The sequence below is a fragment of the Cupressus sempervirens genome, chromosome 6, assembly GCF_028749045.1.
Source record: "Cupressus sempervirens isolate cs-2001-9-10 chromosome 6, ASM2874904v1, whole genome shotgun sequence".
Classification (NCBI taxonomy): domain Eukaryota; kingdom Viridiplantae; phylum Streptophyta; class Pinopsida; order Cupressales; family Cupressaceae; genus Cupressus; species Cupressus sempervirens.
Genome location: NC_143123.1, coordinates 10,400,219 through 10,423,016, shown reverse-complemented (window position 1 = coordinate 10,423,016; position 22,798 = coordinate 10,400,219). Strand labels below are relative to the sequence as shown.

Sequence of the window (22,798 nt, the reverse complement as noted above, 5' to 3'; positions counted from 1 at the left end):
TTGTCAAACCAATCACTGGCTTCTTTAACCATGAAAGGTGTCATACTGGAATTCAACAACAGATTAGCTGTCAGCTATGCAAACAGTGATGCAGACAGAAACCTAAAGGATAGCACAAGTACACTCGGTTAGTCACCACGAACTAGAATTCCTGTTTTACAACCTTTTAAAAGATCCTAACAAAGATAAAAGGTGCACTATATTAGGAACAAATAGCAGAACAGGGATACCAAGTCATAAAAGTTCCACTAAGCATTCCTCATCCACTTATCGTAATCAGATTTCACAAATGTAATAACTAAAACAATTACAATTATATGGCAAATTTGTCTCCAAATAAATTGAATACTGTGTGGCTAAACAAATAAGCATATTATCTTCTCATTTAAGGTACCCATAAGAAAACTGCAATCATCAGCATGCACAAGGTTGACGTGCATTACTATCTTAAAACGATTGGAAGGCATATTTTCATTTGCGAAGTTACAATCCTTTAGAGAACAAAAAATATGAGATATACACCTTGAAGTTTCCTGAAATATTAGCTTTACTATAGACATCCTTTGCTATAGAGATTGTTTCTTCCAAACCTTCCACGGGGCATCGAGCATCCTTCTCACCTGTCATTATTAACTAGTAAACTTTCAGTAATGCTTGAAGATACAGCTTTTTGATAAGCCCTGTGTCAAACCCTAATGCAAGATACATAAACCAACAATTATACCATTCAGAATCAAGAGTGGTCGTGGCACAATTGATGGAATTGAGATGGGGGCATCAAATTTATCTCTTAATCCAGGGGCTATTTTATCCCAAACCTGATTCATGAAGTCAATGAGTAGCATTCAGATGACCAAACAAAGTGGAAACTAAAATCCCAGTCCAACTTTAAACTATTTTCCTCAAATAGACCATACCATGTTGACCACTTCAGCATCTACAGAAGACTTACCAAGATCATTTTTGGCCACTGTGATCAATGAAAACAATAGTAACTATTCATATGGATAATAAATCAAATCAACACAATGTACAATCTTCAAGTGCTGACCTTCAAATACATCTTCTATACTTCTAACTCGAGCATGCCACCTATCATTTCTTGTGGCCCACCCAAAACCCTGCACGTCTAATGCCATTAATTCCTTTTGAAGATCTATATATCTCATGGGGATGATATAATCACAGAGAACTGAACTTTTATAGACTGATGGTGCAAGAGGAAAAGAAAAAACATTTAACTTCAATTAAAACAGATTTAATCACACCTGAACCCCAATGATTGGAACCACTCCAGCATATCGTGGATCAGCAGCAGCAGCAAACCATGCATGCATTCCTTCACGATTGTATCAATGCTAATCAGAAGCTGAAAACCAGTTGTCCACATTCATAAAACCAAATCAAAATTTTCATTTATTCTACAGTAGCCATAGAACCATTTCAAATTTTTGACAAACACAAATCATCAAGCAACCCAAAGTATTAACTTTTTAAAGCTTTTTATGGCCATTTTTAGGAGGATCTAATAACTGCGGCCATTTTTAGAAGCGTTAAAGAAACCAGAACTACATTCCTATTAAATATTTAGGTGAGAGAAAATCTTCACCTCCTAGCGATTCACCAGTAATTCCTATTTTAGAAGGATCAATGTCCTCTCTTGCAGAAAGATAATCCATCAACTTTATCAAATCCCACACCTGTGTGCCATATTCTTCAAGAAATCAACTATCTGCTATGAAATAATGCTGTACATGATCTTTGATAATGAAAAAAAGCATGTACGTAGTTTATTCATGGTGCATTTAGATCAAGTATTAGTGTCACAACCTCCTATGAACTCCTAAGGTCATTGCTTTTAGTGAACGAATCTCTCAATGTTGACAGTTTGTTTAACATGCAGTTTACTTCAGGTAGAAAATAGTAATTAATAAATTTGAACCCTGAAATAAAAGCTAGAAAAATATGGTGATAACCAGTAAACAAACTCGTAGAAAGGAGAAAGTTCCCCACATGAATAACACACATCATCATTTCAACAAGATTCTAACCATGAGGCATGGAAAATACCCTCCACAATATCAACTATTCAAATGGAAACTCAAGTCATGGCCAGTTTAAACATTGTAAAAGCATAGCATGCTGATGACGTGGCATGAAACCTCTTGTCATCTCTCTACCGAGCTGTAAAAAAGCACAACTAATAACCAATGAACATGCCTTGTGTAGAAGTCAAACTGTACTATTGTATTGTTTAGTGCATAGTTAAGGGAGTTGAATTAGTTTATAAGGGAAACATTGCAAGACGAGTAAAGGCAACATTCTCTGGCAATCTTTGCTGTTAGAAGCAGAAATCTGAATTGTCTGTAACCATTTTCTGCTGCCATGAGAATGAGAGAAGGATACCACTGCTGTAGGGGCTGTAGGGGCTGTAGAAGTTTTGGAAGGAGCAGAAAGGTGACCTAGGTTAGCTGGTCAAGACTGTTGAGCTGTCGTTTTGCACGATGCTTAACGGTAGGAATCCTTTCGAACTCCTCTCTTGAAAAGTCAATCTTGGGGATCAACTCCGAAGTTCCAGGTGATCTTGCGACCTATTGGAATCCTTTCAGTTGAAGATAAATGTGAATGTTCACGAGGAGGCTTTTGCTGGTTCGGATGACTTCGGATAAGATGTAGAATTTGTTTGCTGCTTCAAAAGGGTAAACACACAAAAGAACTATGTTTTTGTATTTTTTTGTTTTTCGATGAATGCAATCTAACAATGTAACCATATGAATTCTTAATTTAACCAAGGGGTAGTAAAGCAAATAACGAAGATATGGTGACAAGTTCAAGCAAATAACATGAAAAGTAAATCCTAACGGACATAAGCTACGGAAACAACGCGTCTGCGAGTCAAGTCTTCGAAGAAATCGGTGGGTAACCAATGAAAATAGGAGCAGCGCTTCCTTAATTCCACTGATGCAATTGTCGATAGGAATTTAACAACCGTAAGATGTTTCACTTTTCATCAAATCGCAAGGCCACGGAAAGTGTGCTCATGCAAGATGAAAAGCTATGTAGGAACAATATGGTGATCTCTTCTCGAACTAGGTACGTCAGCGGAATTCGCAAAACTGTAGCAAACACCAGAATTAAAAGATCACACAACCAGAAACAACGCAATAAATTTTTTGGCTCAATCACATTCCATAAACATACATGCACAAATATAACACACTTAGGCAAGAATCACTACACTCCAAATGCGAGCACCAAAAGCATATATTATTGCAAAATAACAGCAGCCTCGATTACATATTACAATCCTGTATTTATAAGAAATCATCTCCTCAATTTGTGTTGAGAGTGAGAGATATCTTCTTGCAATCATATGCTTCTAAATCAATAAAACAAATCTAATTATGTACAATTTGACTCTCTAACTGGTGCTTAATAGGACTCCATCCATTTTTGTATCATTAATTGGATGCATGAGCCTTTATATGTCATAAAACAAAGAAATCATGAGAAAATAAGAAGAAGAGAGCCATCAGTTGATGTAGGAGTGTCTGGAAGTGTCAAAAATAGAAGTTCCATCCTTACTAGGCGTCTGTCGGAGTTCAACTGCTGTCAGAATGTGTTTCCAATGCATGGAAAGCTCTAATTTTGGAACTGGCAATTAACTGTCGACACACCTCTGACTTCTTCAAAATCTTCCAAAACACTTTTCAAAAAACGCACCAGCGCACTTGGCGCAGCAACACACCTCAGAGGTAAAAAATGCAAAACTTCACCAAGTGTCAAAATTGAAATTCTGGCTTCTGGGTTTTGTTCGCCTTTATACTAGAGCTATGTCAAGATATTTGCCCTTGAATTTCTCAATTATCTCAGTGACTTTAGCCACATCAGTAAATCTAAGGCATTATATGTGTCCTTTACTTTCTGCCTGTAATTACCCACTTCTATACGGGTTTCTGCAAAATCCTCGAGGTTTGTATCAAGCTCTAACAATGCTTCTTCTGTTCTGAAAGCTTGCCGGATATCTTCATCATTAGAAACTTCATCAAAAGTTTTCCAAAATCTCTGAACTACTACCTCTACTAGTATTAGTTTTTCTCGTGCATCATCCTAAAAAATGTCCAAACATGCATCACTATAATGTTTCTCAGCTTCCAAAATTTGCTCTCGGGCTTGGTCCTTGAGCCTGTGAATCTCTGTGTGTAATAACTCCATTACTTTATTTCCATCTGCAATCTTCTCAATCCAATCATCTATTAAATCTAGTTTCTCCACTGTATATACATCCATGAGTATCCGATACCTCTAGCCTTTGATTGCCTGTAATGCCTGTAAATCTTTCCCCCAGGTATGCACTTCATCCATTAAACCAAAATCTTGATTCAAAATTGCTACTAACTTATCCACATTCTCCTACATAACATGTAATAATTTAAGATTTCCCTAAATAATTAGTACGCCCTTTTCCTCAAAACTTTCCCACCATTGCTGACAGGCATTCAAAAATGGGTCCAAGTGCACTGCACCTCTATCCCTTCTCTAAATTGCTGCATTTAGAGTTTCTTCCAAGTTAGTGGGATCCAAGGGGCCAACAACTTTGCTCAAATATCCCTTTAGGATTTCATTCTGACGCCTAAGTGTTATCAATTCTGCCCCATCCTATTCTAGGCTCCTAAAAACTTCCTTCATCCCTGTCGTAACCATTAGCTTTGCAGTTTCCAAGGTTGGCTTTCCAAGCATAACTTCCCGGATTTGATAATCCCTAGGAGTCAATTCTTCAACATTTGATTGTAGAGGAGGAAGAGCTACATGAGCAAAAAGGTCTTGATTCTGATCACTCATAATGAAGGCTAATGGTCGCGCATCGTTAGGAGGTGAATCAGGTTTCCTTAGCACTTCTATCAATTCCATCCTATCCTCTTCCTCAGTAGTGAATTGTTTCTTCTTGTTTCTTATCACTTCTTTTCTGAGCCACCTTGGAATATGTTGCATCAGAGATTTACCTTTAGAGGATGAAGGTGTTTGCTCAGCTATACCTTTCCCCTTATTGCTCCTTTCTGGATTCCTCCCTTTGCAGTAGATCTGTATCAGGAGTCTTTGTATCTGTAGAACCCACAGTTCTCACCTCTATGTCCTAGGAAGTTTGCTGAGGTTGTTCACTTATATGCCTCTCTTCTAACACTTCATCGGTGGATACTTGTTGTGGCTCTTCTTCATGTTCTGCCTGGACTTATTCAATTTTTGTACTTGGAGGAAGAGGGATAGCTGATCCCTTGTCTATACAAAATGTGACTTGTAGCTGGGATTCCGGAACTATCTAAGGTCCTTGTGATTCAGGGGGCATCTAAGTCCAATCCTCTTGTTGAGGTTGATTGGTTAGCGTGTCTCTGATCTTATCCCCAACCAACTCAGTACCCATGGGCATAAAGTCAAAATCTGACATCTTAATGATATCAGTGCCCTCCACATCCTGCTCATCTATCCACTGTTGCATTTCATCTTCTGATGTAGTGGTCTGCACGGGTTTATCAGGGATAGATGGCAGTGTGATCGTGGAAATTCTCCTTCGTTCCTCCTCTATGGCTTTGCAGCCGAGTCCTCCGACTCAAGGGTAGATCATCCTCTTCATCCTCATCACCCTCTTCTTCAACCTCTTCCGGGATGGGTTCGAGGATTGATGGAAAAGGGATCACTTTCTTGATTACCTTTTGTCTCCTCTTTACCGAAGTCTTAATTTTCCTTCTTTTAGGCACTGAGGGGGAGCCTTGTTCTACCTATTGAGGCGGGGAAACTCTTGTACTTCAATTTATGTTTGGCCTTGTGCAACTGGCCACACTTGAGGATCACCTTGGGCTTGTGTGGCTTCTAAATTCTTTGTCCCTTTTATGTTTTCCTCTTCTTCCTGTGTAGGTGCCGAAACTTCTCCCTCTTCTGATTCAACTTGTTGCGGAGAATTCCTCTTCCTCTTGCCCTTTCCTTTACCCTTTTGAGCTCGATAATAACCAACCGGCCTATCAAGTTGGTGCACCGTTTCTAGCCTTACTAGTGACTGAGCTGTAAATGTAGGGACGGTGACCTTGTTCCCTCTACCTTTGGCTGGACAGGCTTGTGCATGGATGGGCTTGCGCATGGAAGATCACTATCTCAGGAATTGGATCAAGTTTGAATGGTTTCTTGATCCAATCCTTCGTCAATTTGATGACGTGCCTTACCTTGTGAATAATGTCCGAGTTTTCTTCTCTATCAATCTCGGCATTCATAATAGGCCTTTCACCAATTTTATCCCTATTGAACAAAGGATCAAGCAACTCTTCCGTGTCTTGTTGCGCAATCTTCAACGGAATCTTTATCTTCAAAGCCTTCTCTGCCAAATACAAAGTCATCCTACAACAATCCTTGATACGGACATTGTAGTCATTTGTCGCATTCATCCAATGATCTTCAATGGCTTCTTCATGTTGAAATGTTTTGCCTACCAAGTATTGCACTCTCCCGATATTGTAAAAATATGGACGCGGAGAATTATACTCTTCTAATGGATACTGATCCCATTCACATTCAAAAGAGGGGATATCTTGCCTCCGATCTACTTGAAAAGGACCTATAGTCATAGGCCAAGTCCAACATATTTTATGTTGCTTTCTAACTCTGTCATAGGCAAACAAGAGTTGTCACGAAATCTCCAGGAGAATCAATCTGTCACTGGGATACCTAGGGAGCTTCTTAGGGTTAATAGTTGTACCCGCTACCCTTAAATATGTAAACGTTCGAAACTGAATATAGTAAGCCCTAACTAATGATATCTGTGCGGCTGCCTCCTCTGATATTCTTTTTGCATAATCTCCTTCTATAAACCAAATTATGACGAAGATGAAAGCATCATTTACAATTTTGTATTCTTTGCTTTGATCTGAAAGCCTCTTCTTCACCAGTTGGGGATATACGATATATGGTCATGCATTGGCATCCTGCATACTACCCCTCTTGTAAAGCCCTGGATAATCTATGGCTCTCGCGGCTAACAAATACACCAAGTATGATGTCATGTAGAATTTCTTGTTGTTCTTTGCCACCACCAATTGTTCACCCAAATTCTGACTAAGAGTAGAAGTCCAATCTAGTGGCATCTCCACTTTCTTTATCGTTTCAATAAAATGCACCATGAAAATGTTCAGGTGTCCGGCTGCTGGCAAACCCATAACCCTAGTCAAGATTATAATCGAGTATCCAATATCTTATTTCATATATCCTCTTGTCATGTCGACTTTGCTGGTTTTCTTTATAGAAGTTGATGAAAGCCAACTTCACAACTCGCCAAGATCACCTACATGCAAATAGCTTGCTGAAGAGAAATCAAAGGAGCAAGAGCTTGAAGGAAACAAAGCAAGAGAAAATATTTCACAATAGAAAAATGAAATTGCTATGTGAATGAATGAATTTACAATGAGAGAGACCGAATATAAAGGCTTCAAAGAAGCTTGTAGAACAAGTTGGAAGGAGGTAGAAGATAAGGTTGACAACTAAGCACTCTTCCACAAAAAGGTGGAACATGCTAGAAAGAAACAAACTCCCATGTTGTCAACAACTCATTACTACAACTATTAACTACATGCATTTACCTAAGTAAGCTTAAGTAATAGAATAAATAATTAATAATTAATTAATTATTTACTCTAACACCCCCCCTTAAGTGCAACTTAGGGGAATGCCTTAAGCTCACAAAAACTAAGAGAAAATGCACAATGTGTCCCGGCAACAAGGCCATGTTAGGTACCCATGTACAATGCAAAGAAATGCAACCTCTAAAAACGGGGAAAGAGGGAAAATCTCATGGGAAAAACCCTCCCCCAAAAAGAGGTAAGTACAAACATGTTGAAGAAATAAAGGAAGTGAAGGAAGGAAGGCCTCAACAAGACCCCCCAAGTACAACTTCCAATGGAGATGTTTCAAAAGACTCTATCAAAACAATAAGTACAACCAACCCCCCCATGAGAGATAGAAAAGACGTCAAAGCCCCCCCAGAATAATGGAGCCCCTGGAGAAGGAATCGAACCAATGAAACTCCAATGCGGAGTAAATAAGGAAACCCCTGAATGAGAGGGAAAACTGGAAGGCCTAGCTGATGCTCAAAGGAGAAAATATGAGGACCCTGCAAGGGAATCCCCAAGACAGGTGTGATAATATTGTCATGAATGTCCACTGTAGAATCCGCAACAGGTGCACCTGGTGGCTTGATGAATGGAGCTGGAGGATCAGGTAGAGTAGAAGAAGAATCCTGCTGAAGAGAAAAGACCTCAACCAGATGTGGTGTGGTAGTCAAAACAGGGATCTCAAGAACAATACAAAGGTTCAAGTATCCTAATTGCACCACATGATGCTCTTGCGAAAGAGAAGTAGTGTGCTCCGACAACAGAGATGGTGGGAAAAAGTGCAAGAAGGTGTAGAGACGGGTGGAAGAATCAACTGTCCCTGTAGCAATAAGGCCTCCTATAGCACGGTCCCGAATCAAGACTAAATCTGCACTGAACTCAACTGTTTTCTCTGATCCACTACGTGTAATCTGAGAAATTGAGAGAAGGTTGTCAAACAAAGATGGAACATACAATACATCATTGAATATACCATCCTGGATGTGAACTAAACCTTTCCCGCAGACTGGTAGGGCAACATTATTCCCCATGAGAATATGAGGAATGGGAGAAGCCTCAAGAGTAGAGAAGACACCTTGAGAAGATGTCATATGGTGAGAAGCACCTGACTCCAGTATCCAAGGGACCTGTGAAGGGGATGCAATGGAAGCCCGTAATGCATGACCCTTTCCAAGATTTGGTATAGATGTCGAAGAGGTGGAAGAAGCTTGAAAAGAAGACTCTTGTGAGGTAGAAGAGGATGGAGAGGAAATAGTGCTCTTTTGCAGGAGAGCTTGCAAATCAGCAATATGTTTCTCATAGCCATCAAATCTCTTCTGAAAACAACGTGACTCATCATGAGATCCTTTCTGACAATAGGAACAAGTAGGAGTCTCAGTCTTCTTTTTCTCCTTCTTCTTAGAAGAAGAGGATGTACCAGTAGAGTGCTGAGAGGAGGAATCAAATATCTGCTTCGGCTTCTGCCCCTGTGTATCCTTGGCAAGCAATGCTTGTGACTGTGAACCTATAAGTGAATCGATCTGAGTGATCTTGGACTGTTCCCGTGTCAACCGATCAAAAAATGTCTCAAAAGAAGGCATTTGATGTCTGGTACCCAAGGCATCCATAGTGGAGTAGAAAGTGGAAGAAAAGATCTGATATTGTCCTCGCAACTTTGAGAGTATCAAAAAGATACACTCATCATCTGTTTTTTTTTCCCACATCCCTGCAAAACTGCACATAGAGATTTGAACTTCATCAGGAAGTCTTCAATGGTGGGAAAGCTATCAGGTGACATAGAGGTCAACTTTGCATCAATCTGAAGTGCCTGGAACTCATTCACTGTGCCAAACAAAGACTGGAATTTCATCCAGATAGCCCGCGAAGTGATCAAACCATCCAAGTGAAACAGAAGACTATCTGAGATGTTCAGTGCAATCAATCCCAAAGCCTCATCCATTTTATTCCTGTACTGAAGAACCTCAAAAGGGTGCGTTACAACAGGTTGGTTCTCATCCAGACATACCATAAGCCTCTTGACATGAGAAGCCTAGTCATTTGTGCCTTCCAGGTGTGATAGTTGTGTGGCGTTAGCCAGGTCACAGAAGGATCCGACATTGAGAGAAGAAGATGGAAGCAAAAGGGTCTATTCTGAGGAAAATTACAAAAAAGAAAATGCTCACCCCCACAATGCAAAAGAGATCAATTAACCCCCCTAATGTATGATTTGGGCACTCTATACTTAGTCCGACTACAATAGCCAATTTAGGGCCTATTTCTAAAAGCAGTATTTTTGTCCACATAACCTATAATCTAATTGTAGATCTGGAAAGTAGACCAAAAAAATGCACTTTCATAAAAAATGGACCCTAATTATGTGTCCAGATGAGCCCATACAAAGCATTTAAAGTAGCAAAAATCAAAATTTGTGAGTTGCAGAAAAATTCAGAAACAGAGATCTCAAACCACCTGCACCAATGTGTAGATCACAAAATTCTATCCCAAAACAAAAAAAAAATTCTCGAAAAAACGAGTCCATATGAGGGAGATATCGTTGTTTGAATATCATCTCTGTAGTTATTTTTTCTAAATCGCCACCGTCGCACCTCCAAAAAATGATAGATCTGTTATGTCAAACCCTCTTTCTCCTTTTTCTCCAAATACTGAAAAAATATTCTTCCTCTTGATTGAAGGAAAAATACAAACAAACTAAGGTTTCTGTCTCTGAATCATGGCTTCAAAAATCCTTCAGACCAAGAACCAGCAGGGAGGCTCTAATACCATGTAGAAGTTGATGAAAGCCAACTTCACAGCTCGCCAAGATCACCTACATGCAAATAGCTTGCTGAAGAGAAACCGAAGGAGCAAGAGCTTGAAGGAAACAAAGCAAAAGAAAATAGTTCACAATAGAAAAATGAAATTGCTATGTGAATGAATGAATTTACAATGAGAGAGACCGAATATAAAGGCCTCAAGGAAGCTTGTAGAACAAGTTGGAAGGAGGTAGAAGATAAGGTTGACAACTAAGCACTCTTCCACAAAAAAGTGGAACATGCTAGAAAGGAACAAACTCCCATGTTGTCAACAACTCATCATTACAACTATTAACTACATGCATTTACCTAAGTAAGCTTAAGTAATAGAATAAATAATTAATAATTAATTAATTATTTACTCTAACATTCTTTCCTAGAGGAGTCTTCTCTATAAGGTATGAAGATTGGATGATTTTAGAAGCCTTGTCAATATGTTCCCAATACCATCTCTTTGCTTGCTCATAAGTTAGCCTAATAAATTGATCTACCCTTGGGAGATGGAACACCTCAATATTCTTGGGTTGGAAATCAAGAACGATCTCTCCCATTATGCTCTTGACAACCCTCTCTTCAGTAACAAAATGTTCAACGAGTGTCATGATCAGCTCTAAAGACTGCACTAACACTAGGTGTGATGTTGCATTGAACAAGCCCTAATCGGATCAGTGTGGAGATCATCTGGGACCTCTCAGTTGATTTGTCACATATCTTTAAGAATTCTCCAAATCCGTGTGTCCCAAATTTGTATCTTGAATCTCTGAGTTGTCATCTTGAAACCGTGATTTTTTCGGAATGCCCTGGAACTTGAACACTATTGGTTTTAGTGTTATTTTCTCGCCAAGGGAGGATGAGGAAGATGCCATTGAATCTGCATAAAAATATGTCTATTAGCTCGGAATTGAGGAACAAATGGATTAATGACACCCTACAAACAAAACCCTAAAACCTGATTATCTGAAAACCTAATTATTAACCCTCAGAATGCAAAAGCAAAAGATATAGCGCACCTGGCGCACCTGATAGGTGCGCCTGGTGCGCTTATTTTGAGGGTGAAGATCTTTTTGAGCTTAAGTTTTTTGAAAACAAAACAAAGAAATAGGTGCACATTAGTGCATCCGAGCGGGTGCACTAATGCACACCTATCTTAATAGTGTGTTGTTTTTTATTTTAAAGGTTTTTGGCAATGCTTACAATGCGCATCCGAGCAGGTGCACTGATGTGCACCCAATTTAGGGTGAGTTTTAACTTTGTTTTTTTTTTTTGGTTTGTTTTTATGTTTTTTGGTGAATATGGTGCGCTTTAGCGCACCCAGGGAGGTGCGCTAATGCGCACCATTGTTTTTAACTTGGTGTGTTTCGCAAGTTGTTAAGTGGAGCGAGAAGGAGAGCGAGCGCATCTAGTCAAGTGCGGAAGTGCGCTGGAAAGCTTGGAGAACTCCGCAGAAAACAATGAAGACAAGGATGCAGAGAGAAGGAAGAGGAGGTATATAGACCTCCCCCCACACTTTTGTACTGCATAGTGTGCAGCTACGCAATACAATGCATTTTTTTGTTTTTTCAAATGGATAAAGGCGCACTAGCGCACCCGATGAGGTGCGCTGATGCACCCCCTTTCGGATGAAAAAGAGCCCTCTCCATTAAAATTCCTGATTTTTTCATCACCTGGGCTTCTTAGTCAGGACCTGGATAAAACTAGGACACTAGATAAGACCTCAAAAGGACTCGGACCCCGGACTAGGGATCCAGAAAGCCCAAAAAATAAAGTAGGGAGTCCCCATTTTTTATCGAAATGGAGCATGCGTTGTGGAACCACAACAAAGACCAAGAAAAGCAAGATATGAAGATATGAATGATGAGTTGGAGATAATGTTATCTAAGTTTTTTTTGGTTTGTTTTTTAAATAAACAGCAGGTTGTAAACTACGATGATAGGCTTGTTTTAGTCTTAGCCAAGGTTGCACAGGGACAAAAGTACTTGGCTAGGTATGATAGGCTTGATATTAGTTTATAATTTAATATTTTATAAAAAAATTGAAAATATGAATCATGACATTGAGTTTTCAAAAGAACATATTGTTTTCAGTTTCAAATTTGCAATAAGTTTGACTCCATAATAATATACATGCTAAATGTTTAGATGCATTACAGAAGTCAAACTTTAAACATGAATAAGAAGATCATAAATCATAACAACATATTGCAAATGATTAACTTCATACTTGAATAGTGATAAAGTTAGTAGTTTACTGGTAATCAGTGTTGAATCAAAGTTTCAAACTGATTACATATTGAATTAATCTTGATAAATAGAAAGCTGGTATGCAAATAAAAAACTGAAACAAAAATCAGATATCTTAATCTATGCATTGATCATCCATATCAAGGTCCTCATCTATGATGCTCTCCGAATAGTCACTGCTCTCAAGCTCAAGTTACTCTATTGGTGGAATAACAGGGGGTAAGTCAGTAACGCCATCTACTTCAACCTCTCCATCCACAAGGCACCAGCTTCTCCATCAAGAAGAATTTGATCCCATCTTAATTGAAGGCCCTCATTATATCCAGGATCCATACAAGAGAGTAGACAAAGTGAGCTATGAACGTACACCAAGTTCTCTACTTTCTTTGACCATAACCGGTTCCTCTTTAGCAGTGAAACCCGGTGACTCACACCCCCCTCCCAAACCTCGAAGTAACCATCCCTAAGACTTTTCCAAACCGGGTACTTGAGTACTTGAGTAACCCCACCTCTGTCATTCTGCAACCATGTCGCCGTTGGGATGGGTACTTGAATTTTTATTTGAATTTTGGTTTTTGAATGTTACTATAGGGTATGTAATATGTTACTATGTTGAATGTTCAATGGTTCTAGTGCATGTTGCAATTTCGCTATGTTCAAGTATTTTAATTTGGTATGTTCTATTGAAATATCATTTCATAACTAGCATTTCAAGGTCTATATGTATACTATGCAACACCCCTCCCTGCCCCGTCCTCCCCTTGTCATAGTCCCCTAGCTGTCCCCCTACCGTCCCGAAAATGAGGCTCATTTTCTCTGCATCCTAGAAACTTGTCCCGTCGTCCCGACATATCCCAGTACTGGTGTTACACTGCTCTTTAGTGAATGAATGAACCCGAAAGTACTCCTACTTCTCAAGATGAGCTATCTACTAGGGAAAGAATCTTATTGCAAACAATTGTAGTTTAGAAGCTTCACCTCCATAGTTTCACTACCACACTATAGGGTCTTTCTCTACTTTCATGTCATATAAAGCTTCCATGGAGCCAAAATCACCTTGCCCTCATGAAAACTTATTCTGTTGACTCTTCAAAATTGAAACATTCTTACCTCGGCCATAAATATTTTTACTACAAGCCAAAATCCTTTCACAACCTCTCTATCGTAGGGTGGAGCCCTCTTCTTAGTCACTTGTATATCATACTATTTAGGATTAAGAGCATATGCAGCACAATGAAAAGGTGTATTTACTATTGAGCTTATTCCATCTTTCACGTAACTTCTCATCTATCAAAGGATATGGAGAAGAATCTCTGACATCAGTTATTGTTTTGACTCTTTCATGCAAAGAATCTATTTCTTCATAGATTTCTCACAAACATGTCTTATCTGAATCTATAAATCTGATCACTTAACATATGGGTTTAATAAAACCTACAACAAAGTTTACATAATCCAAAAAATGCTCATCCAAAACCATACCTCTCACCTCAACTGCAATATCTAATGTAGATTGTTCTCCAAGCTGCCATGCATCACTAACAATTGTGGAACACAAAGTTTCTTTGACTTCAAAAGACAATCTAGAAGAATGAAGTAAGAAGCAAAACATGTATTAGTAGGTTTAAGTAGTTCCACCTTGGTAAATTTACAACAGATGGCTTGTGTGTGGTGACAGTTGCATATGAACATTTGTATTTTCCTCCCCTTCTCTATAAGACTTGTAATCCATTGGAACCTGCCAATGTCTTTGAGTGCATTATTCATGAACGCACACAACATGGTGTCCAAAATACACACTTGTTTTTTCCAATCGTTTTTGTAAATGAAAGATGAAACAAAAAACCCCTATGGTTGTTTGCAGCCATTTTTTCCAATTGCAGCAAAGACAAAAAAAAAACCCTATCACGTTTCTATTACATCACACATGAAATAAAAGCAGTGTAACATGGGGATGCATCCCCCCACCAAACCAAGCCGCACCCAAGACAAGGGGACGGCATCTCAGTGTCTCAAGTGGTGCCACTTAGAGCGCCACCTCTGCCGAAGACTGCGAGACGTCTCTATGTCCCCTGTAGGTGTGGGAAGACACGAGAGGGGACGCCAGGACGTCTCTTGCGGCAACAAGATGGGGGACATTACAAAATTAAAAAATAAGGCATTATTTTAATATTTTTTTGATTCTATTTTTGTTATAATGGGATGTGGGGCCCATTCCTTCCTCCTTTGTTCAAAAGCCTCCTGTTCTTGATTTTTATTCACATTTGCATTTCTATATCTGAAGACATATATATTATAAATTTAAAATTATATAATTTGACACTTTCATTTGCTGAAGTTCAATGTTCATTGTTTGTCATTTGATCATGAATCATGATGTTCTAGTTCAAAACTTTAATGCAATGTTCAATGTTTAAGTTTTTTACATCTCTATATCTTATATTGTATAATTGTAGTACATCTTTTCATAACTAGCATTTTAAGTATCACATGTATAATATATACACCCCTGCTAACCCCGCCACCCCCCTGTCCCCACCGCCGTCCCCAAATCAAGGCCCCTCTATCCCCCCGTCTTGGAAACTTGTCCCACCCTCCCCCCATCTCACAAGGTGGTGTAACTATGAATAAAAGTCAAAATAAAAATTCTAATTTTTTAACATTTAATTTTATTATTCTGACTTGAAAACTTTACTGGCGATTTATTTCCATCGCACCAGTCAATTTATGTAATGTGATTTAAATTTTTAGGTAGACAATCAATCACCCAATTATGCAATGAAAGGAAACATCAAATGCAAAACATTTATTGTGTCAAACTCATATACCAATCAATTTATTATTTTGTTGGAGTATTGTCTCTTATTTTACAACAAACATTGGATTGCCAGAAAAATGGAGAAATTGAATAATTATGGCAAAGTTTAGTCTACAATATTGAAAATGAATAACTCATTCTTTTAACAATTTGAAGGAGAAATTAACAAAAACAATGCATTGTGTGGATCTTGATAGAATAATACAATCCAAAGTTTAGTAGATGAATTTTTATATATACAAATGCGGGAGATATTGAGAAAGAAGGTCGAAAAATTGCTATTCATAGAAAGGTATTTACTATTTGGGAAAATATAGGGCTTTTAGCTAAGATACCTTGTTCACAAATTTTGAACCGGTCTGTGGTCTTGGTTCAATCAGGTTCGAACCCAGTAGGCTGGTTTGTCTAGGCTGAACCTAGGTCAAACAAGGGCAGACCAAGTGTGAACCAAGTCCAATTCCACTTAGAAGCATTCTATAATTTATTGCAGAAAACAATTATTACAGAATTTGAATAAGACCTTTAACATTACAAAAGGAATCGCTGAAGTTCAGATATTTATTAATCAAATTAACTAGCCCTCAAGATTTCTTAAAGTGAAATTTTTATATGCAATTGCTGATAATGACACCTCTCTGATTTATTGGAAGCTCTCTATAGAAGATGAAGATTCAGAGTATTCATTAGATGATTGAACATAGTATAAAATTTCCAATTGTTGAAAGCCAAAGGCCCAAAACAATGATACTTGAACTCATTATTATTATTTTAATATTTTGATGTTGATATGATGCTATGGTTACAAGTTAATAATAATTTTTTTGTTTTCATGATACTATGTGGCATTATAATCTTAATTCATGCTTCTAGATTGCATACATACATACATACATATATATATATATATATATAACTGTTATATGTTTTGTAATAATGAACTCAAACCCATTTCAAAATTTTGCTGTGCTCAAGAGTTGGTTCTTCAAACCCGAACTTGAATCCAAACCCGAACTGGCACTTTAGGTTTTTAGAAACAAACCAAAAGGATGTAACAATATAGACTAAAGATGGCTTGACAGTTGACACATTAAAGAATGAAAGGATGAATAAAATTCTTATGGATAAATGATAGAAACAAAAGATATTAAAATATGGTAATGTTTCTAATGGTCATACTACTTGGTTTAGGAAGTTCCCTTTTTAGCATCTTGTTATTTTGTTCGTGTTTTTTCTAAAGGTTTTTTTCTTCGGATTTTCAAGAGTTTTTCAGGCATTTTGGTATTTGAAGAATTGTAGGTGTCTATTATGGTCTAGACATGGGTGTGCTTTCTATTGGTTTGTAGCTTTCCTTTTCTAAAATTCCTGTGACCCTTTCTCTACTTGCGCACAAGTCTTTTGCTTGCAATATTTTCAATGCATTTCTCTCTATTTTTTACCGCAAAATGGGTCTTTTTTTCCAGCATAGTGGAGGGTTTAAGTTGCAAGATTTTTAACTCCTGTCTATTCCACAAATTCCCATCTTTTGCAAGTTGAGGGTTGTGTTTTGTTTTCCCATAATTGTGCCCAGTTCTTTTGTCTGTGCTCATTCTTCCCAACCTATAAAAAAGACATTCTTCTTTTGCAAGACAAGTCATTTTTTCAGTGAACACATCCTAATTCAAGACCATGCAATGTCTACAATGTTGGGTTATGAAGCCCAATGGTCACATGACCGTTCATTTCCTCATCCCTTCATATTCAAAGAGCTTTCTATAAATGATAGTGTGCAGTCTATGTAAGTTGTATTAGTTAAGCATTAATAAGAATTCCCTGCTGGAGTGTGGACAAAGGTAAGATTTGTCAAACCACGATAGATATTTGTGTTCTTGTGTTTTGTCTTCTAAGTTTAAGTGTTCATCTTTTCTTTGCTCGGTTTTTATATTTACAATTGGTTTTAAGCCAAGGTGAGGCTACAACAGAGACGGAAGAAGGTGAGTTGATTTTATGATCAACGAAATTCTTGGAAATTTAGGCTCAGCAGAGGATGAGGTTGTGGATGAGGTTGTGCCTGCTAAGAGCAGAAGAATCTGCCATGTGCACTGATGGGATGGCTGGGAATATAAGCCTGAAGCTGAACTAGAAGATTTACAAGTTTTAAATTCTGAGTTTTATGCAATTCTTGAGCACACAAACACGCATAAGAAAGTTGTCATGGAAGAATTGCGGAAGCGAACAAGACAAGATAGGACTGGCAAGTCTGTAAAATGCCTGGTGTAGGCATATTATAAAATGGCTTCTCTTATTTCTAGTTCCAACCTCAAAGATATAGATAATTTTCCATCCAGAGTTCATAGGATGCTGCAGTTAGAGTACTTTGAAGAGCATGCAAACTTTCCAGTAGAAGAAGATAAAAGAATGAATGAGAAGTTTGTTGTGGAGGAAGGTGAAAGGACAAACAAAGGAGAAGGTAGTTTGCTAAAGGAAGAGACAAGTAATTTGCCAAGTGTTAGAGATTTACTCTCTCATAATGGACAATGGTTCACACCAAGCACAATTGGTGACAACGGTTTACCCAATGCACTCCCTTCCACACAATTACAAATTGTGGTTGATAAAGATATCCATCCTGGGCATGACTTGACTGATAGTCCCAAATTTGCGGGTAACGAATATTCTCCTTTTCACATTTGCCATCATTTGGCTTCATACAACAAACATCCACACACTGATTCTTCCAATGGTATAGGGTAAGGCTTTTTTGAGTCACACAGTGATGTGGACTCCGGTAATGCAAGCTACAATGGTCAAGATAGAGTATGCATCCAATACACTATACTTGGAGAAACATTACCTACACGGTATATTGAGGTTAATAGACCGGAAGGAAACACGCAGGCACAGGTACAATTGAGCATGGCATCAATTGCTTCACCCCTGAGGTCGTGTCCTGTCGTGAAGCCCAAGCCCATGGGCACAGTCCCTTGTTGATCAATGGAGGATGTGAGAGACTTACATCATCGGTAGTCCATGAAATTCCTTCTGCCGGTCTCTCCATAGCATGTCCACCAAAAACAACCCAGTTTTAGAGACTACTGCTACTGGCAGAGATTGCACGGAATGGACAATAGTAGTTTGGAAGCAGCGCTTGCAAGAGGAAAGCAATAGTCTAGAGCTAGCAGAGCTAAGATGGGAAAGGTTCATAGGCATTGTGGATGTCATTGACGGAGTAGAAGGAATGTTGTTTAGAATGTCGAAGATACTCTCAGCTGAGGTTTTGGAACATATGTGGGCACCTCCCAAGGATGTGCTCATCCCTATTATAACTGTTACAGAGTTAACTGCAGCTAATAGGATTGTGATTTGCTTCCACACTGGGGGTGCCATGGTGACCCAAATGAAGGCTTTCTTTGATTCTACAAGAAAATTATGGACTAAACAAAAACTAGCAGGGACATTTGCAAGGTTTTTCCCTAGTACTGGCACCCACTAGGGAGGCCAAGAGACTATTGTTTGGACTGCCATCAGCTAGTTGGTGCATCATGGAATGCTATTCGTTCCAAATGGCTACACGTTTGGTGCTGACATGTTCAAATTGGATGAAATTTGTGGTGGTTTGCCTTATGGAGCATGTGTTTATGTATGCGATGTAGAACATCAAGAGAACTATATGGCCAAGAATGGCTTGCAATCTGTCAAAAATTCATATGAGCAAAATCGTCAAGAGTGGGGTAAGTCATTGGATCATGGGTACATGTCATCTAAGGGCAACAACAAGTTATTTCAAAAAGAAGAAGTGTCCAATAATAGACTAGCTCAATCAGAAAGAAACCTTCAGAATTTAGAAAATAACATTGCGATTTGAGTTTTGGAAATGAGGCCATCACTTCTGATGTGTTTCAAAAATGTGAGGACTTAATTGCCCAATACAATATAAAGATTGATATGGCTAAACTAGGAATATTTTTGGCACTTGTAGGAAGTTATTTTCTTGGTCATTGTGAATTTGTAAGATGAAAAGATATTTTTAATTCTGATCTGATTTGGAGAAGGCTCATTAGGAGTGTTCTGGAGCAAAGTTTGGCAATCTTGAGATCATCTCAAGGCCTCATTGTTCTATGAAATTTGAAATCGGAAGTAGGGAATGTTGCGCTGTATAGCTGTGCCGGTTGGACTTCACGAGGGAGATTGTTGGGGTATGAAGCCCAATGGTCACATGACTGATCATTTCCTTGTCTCTTCACATTCAAAGAGATTTCCATAAATGACTATATGCAGTCTATGTAAATTGTATCAGTTAACCATTAATAAGAATTCCTTGCTAGACTGTGGATGTAGGCAAGATTTGCCGAACCATGATAAATATCTGTGTTCTTATGTTTTCTCTTCTAAGTTTCCGTGTTCATCTTTTTTTTTGTTCATTTTTTATATTTACATACAATACTTTTTTTCACTCCTATGCATACCAAGGGTTTTGCATTTTTTTGTGGTCTGCAAATGTGATTTTTCAAAAATCAAGTTGGTTTTCTATGTTTAGACTCACTTTTGAAGGCCAACACATCTAGTGCAGTTTTCTTCTCATCTTCTGTAATGTCCCCTTTTTGGCAGGCACCAGCTACTTATTTTATTTTAGCCTTTATTTTCCTCGGAGGCTAAAAAGGAAGAAATAAGGGGGAAAAGATATATTAAATTAATTACTTATAAGGTTACTAAACAATGAAATATTAAAAAGTAACTTTATATTTAATTGATTTAATATTAAAGTGACTAACATAATAAAATATCAAAAAGTCACTTAAAAGAATAAAGTTTTGGTTTCCTCTAGAAGCTTCTTGGAGTTGCTTGTGAAATCTTTATAAGGAGCCTTTAGGGGGTCATTTTACACATCTTGAGTTGCATATTCATCTATTGTGCTGAGAGCCTTAGTGCTTGCATACTTGCCTGAGGGTTTGAAGACTCTAAGGTGCCAATTTTGGTTGTGAGATATCAACCCTAGTTGGGAGTGGAGGAATTGGTATTCAGCCAATTCATTTGTGATTAATTGGGAGATAATATTCAGTGATTTTTGTTCAGCCCGTGCATCTAATTTTTGACATCAGTTGGCAAGGAGAAAGGTTTCAGTTTTCGCAGCGGATCCGAAAAAGCAAAGCAAAAAAGCAGAGCCGAAAAAACAGTCCGAAAAAGAAAATCCGAAAAAGCAAAGCGAAAAGGCAAAGCCGTAAAAACAATCCGAAAAAGCAGATCCGAAAAAAGCAAAGCCAAAAAGCATGTCATCTCAGCTACTTATTCTAGGTTCTTTTGGTATTTACATTTGGCAATTGTAGATGGATACATTTGACAAGTAATCTATGTCTTTTTGTTACCAAAGTATTCAATCATTGTAAACATTGAAGTATTGAAGGGAAATCAACTTAATTCAGCTGTTCAGTTTGTATGCCAAATGTTTGTAAAAACGTCTCATTGCATAGTCATTCATAGGATGCATGCCAAGTGTTTGTGAAAATACCTCTTGGCTGTAGGTGTGCATTTTACATTAGAGTTTCATGCACTTGCATTTGGAAAATAATAAAAAGAAGTTGCATATCACTTTGATTTCCAATGAGTTATTTTGCAATCATTTGTATTCATCAATATCATTGGCATTCAAAAATCATAGCAAAACAATAAACATCAGCAACTGAGGCTGCAAGGGAAGTGTTTGACAAAATTCCTAAGGCAGAAAAACAGGGATAAAACTTCAAAAATTGTCAAGGCACTTTACATCTTCCCCACATTTCCTTGGTCCCATTTTTTGTATGTGAAACAAATTTTCTTTTCTGTTTTCTTTTTGCATGATTTGTATCTACAAATTGTTTGTTTTTATATTCATTCATCTCTACTTGTGTTGGATCGTCTTCTCCTCTGCGCAATGGGAATGCTTTTTAGTTCATGCTTTTGATTGTTTTTGGACTTTGAGTTTTCTGAATTTCTCACATCAAACAAAAAACATTGCTGGATTTTATAAATAATTTCCTAGAAACTGTTGGTTTTTTGCTTTTTCCTAAGAAATTATTGTTCAGTTTTATGATTTTTTCCCTTAAAAAAATATGGTTGGATTTTATAATTTTGTTCCTAAGAAATTTATTTTTGGGTTTTGAGTTTTTTCTTCACAAAAAAAAATCATGGAGGGGCTTGCTTGTTTTTTTCCTTAAAAAATCAGAGAGCTTTTTTTGTAGGTGATTTTAGGATCACATCAAGGTTTTGGCAAATTTGTCCACTAAAATCCTGGTTTCTCACAGTTGTTTCAAGTTGCACCTTGTGAATGGTGTTCATCTACACAAGTTTGACTAATTGTTGAACAAAATTGTGACTAATCTTTTGAAGCAATGGAGGGTTTGATGATTTTCTCCTCAAAATTCTCCTTTCAAATTCCAAAAGTTGAACTCAATGTATCTGGCTACAAGGAGGGACAATTCTATTTCCCAACATCAGGTTGAAAGGATTATGACTATCTTTGTTGTATCCAAAAATTTTAGGTCGTCTTAGCAGTAGGTTCTGTTGGGTGGATATACTGCAACCAACAGTTTTGGGTAAAAATCCAATCGCAAAATAGGATGACCAGCCACAATGTGTAAGACAGAGTCTCTCCTACCTTAAAGGGAAGGCTGCCCCTTCTCACCATTCCTTGGATCAATTCAAGGTAAGCAAGAAGTTGAGAGATTTTGTAAAATGGGTGTTACCAATATCCTTTCTTCTTAACTTTCAATAAAGAATCCACTTACTCGTGGAGCGAGTAATGGGCAGGGTGAATCTCTAACTACACTTCTATCAAGAGTTGGGAACAGTGATACTGATAAACCTTCACTAACTCAAAGGCTAGCTAAAAATGTACCGGTTTGGCTCTAAGTCAGGTCGTACTTTTATATTGGAAAAGGCTTTACAATTAGGGCACAAAGACTCCTAAAAGTAAGAATAACTTAACTATTTTGCAAATTAAGAAATAAGTATAAGCTACAGCCAAAGCTTCTAGCTATATATTTCCACAATTGCTCCTAGTCAAAGCTTTGGCTCCAATTGCTTCTTAACTCTTTTATATTCAATTCACAAGATACAATTACCAAGAACACAAGATAACATGAATCAAAGATAACTTAGATGAATTATAGACAAAATTTATAACTCATACAAGTAACAATCTCACTTAATCAAAGTCTCAAATGCTCCTTTGTATTGACTTTTCTCTCAAAATAGTGCTACACAAACAAAGTTCTGCTGACACAATTTCTCCAAAGCTCTCTTGCATAAAGATAAAGATGATTTTTACAATGAGGGGGCACTCCTTTA

At 37.9% G+C, this 22,798-nt stretch overlaps 1 protein-coding gene across 3 annotated transcripts in view; it reads right to left on the bottom strand.

The window, feature by feature from the left end:
* Positions 1 to 295: 295 nt before the first annotated feature.
* Positions 296 to 22,798, bottom strand: part of LOC149550756 (uncharacterized) — an 82,821-nt gene continuing 60,318 nt past the window's right edge. For 2 of the 3 annotated variants that reach the window (XM_089789581.1, XM_089789582.1), the window contains exons 4-9: positions 1,610 to 1,700; positions 1,269 to 1,339; positions 1,052 to 1,121; positions 918 to 970; positions 725 to 818; positions 296 to 620 (exon numbers count right to left, since the gene is read on the bottom strand). In XM_089789581.1, coding sequence (XP_089645707.1) covers positions 484 to 620; positions 725 to 818; positions 918 to 970; positions 1,052 to 1,121; positions 1,269 to 1,339; positions 1,610 to 1,700 — 516 coding nt within the window. In that variant the 3' untranslated portion in view covers positions 296 to 483. The remainder of the gene's footprint in view (positions 621 to 724; positions 819 to 917; positions 971 to 1,051; positions 1,122 to 1,268; positions 1,340 to 1,609; positions 1,701 to 22,798) is intronic. The other variant, XR_016353265.1, reaches the window with a different exon arrangement.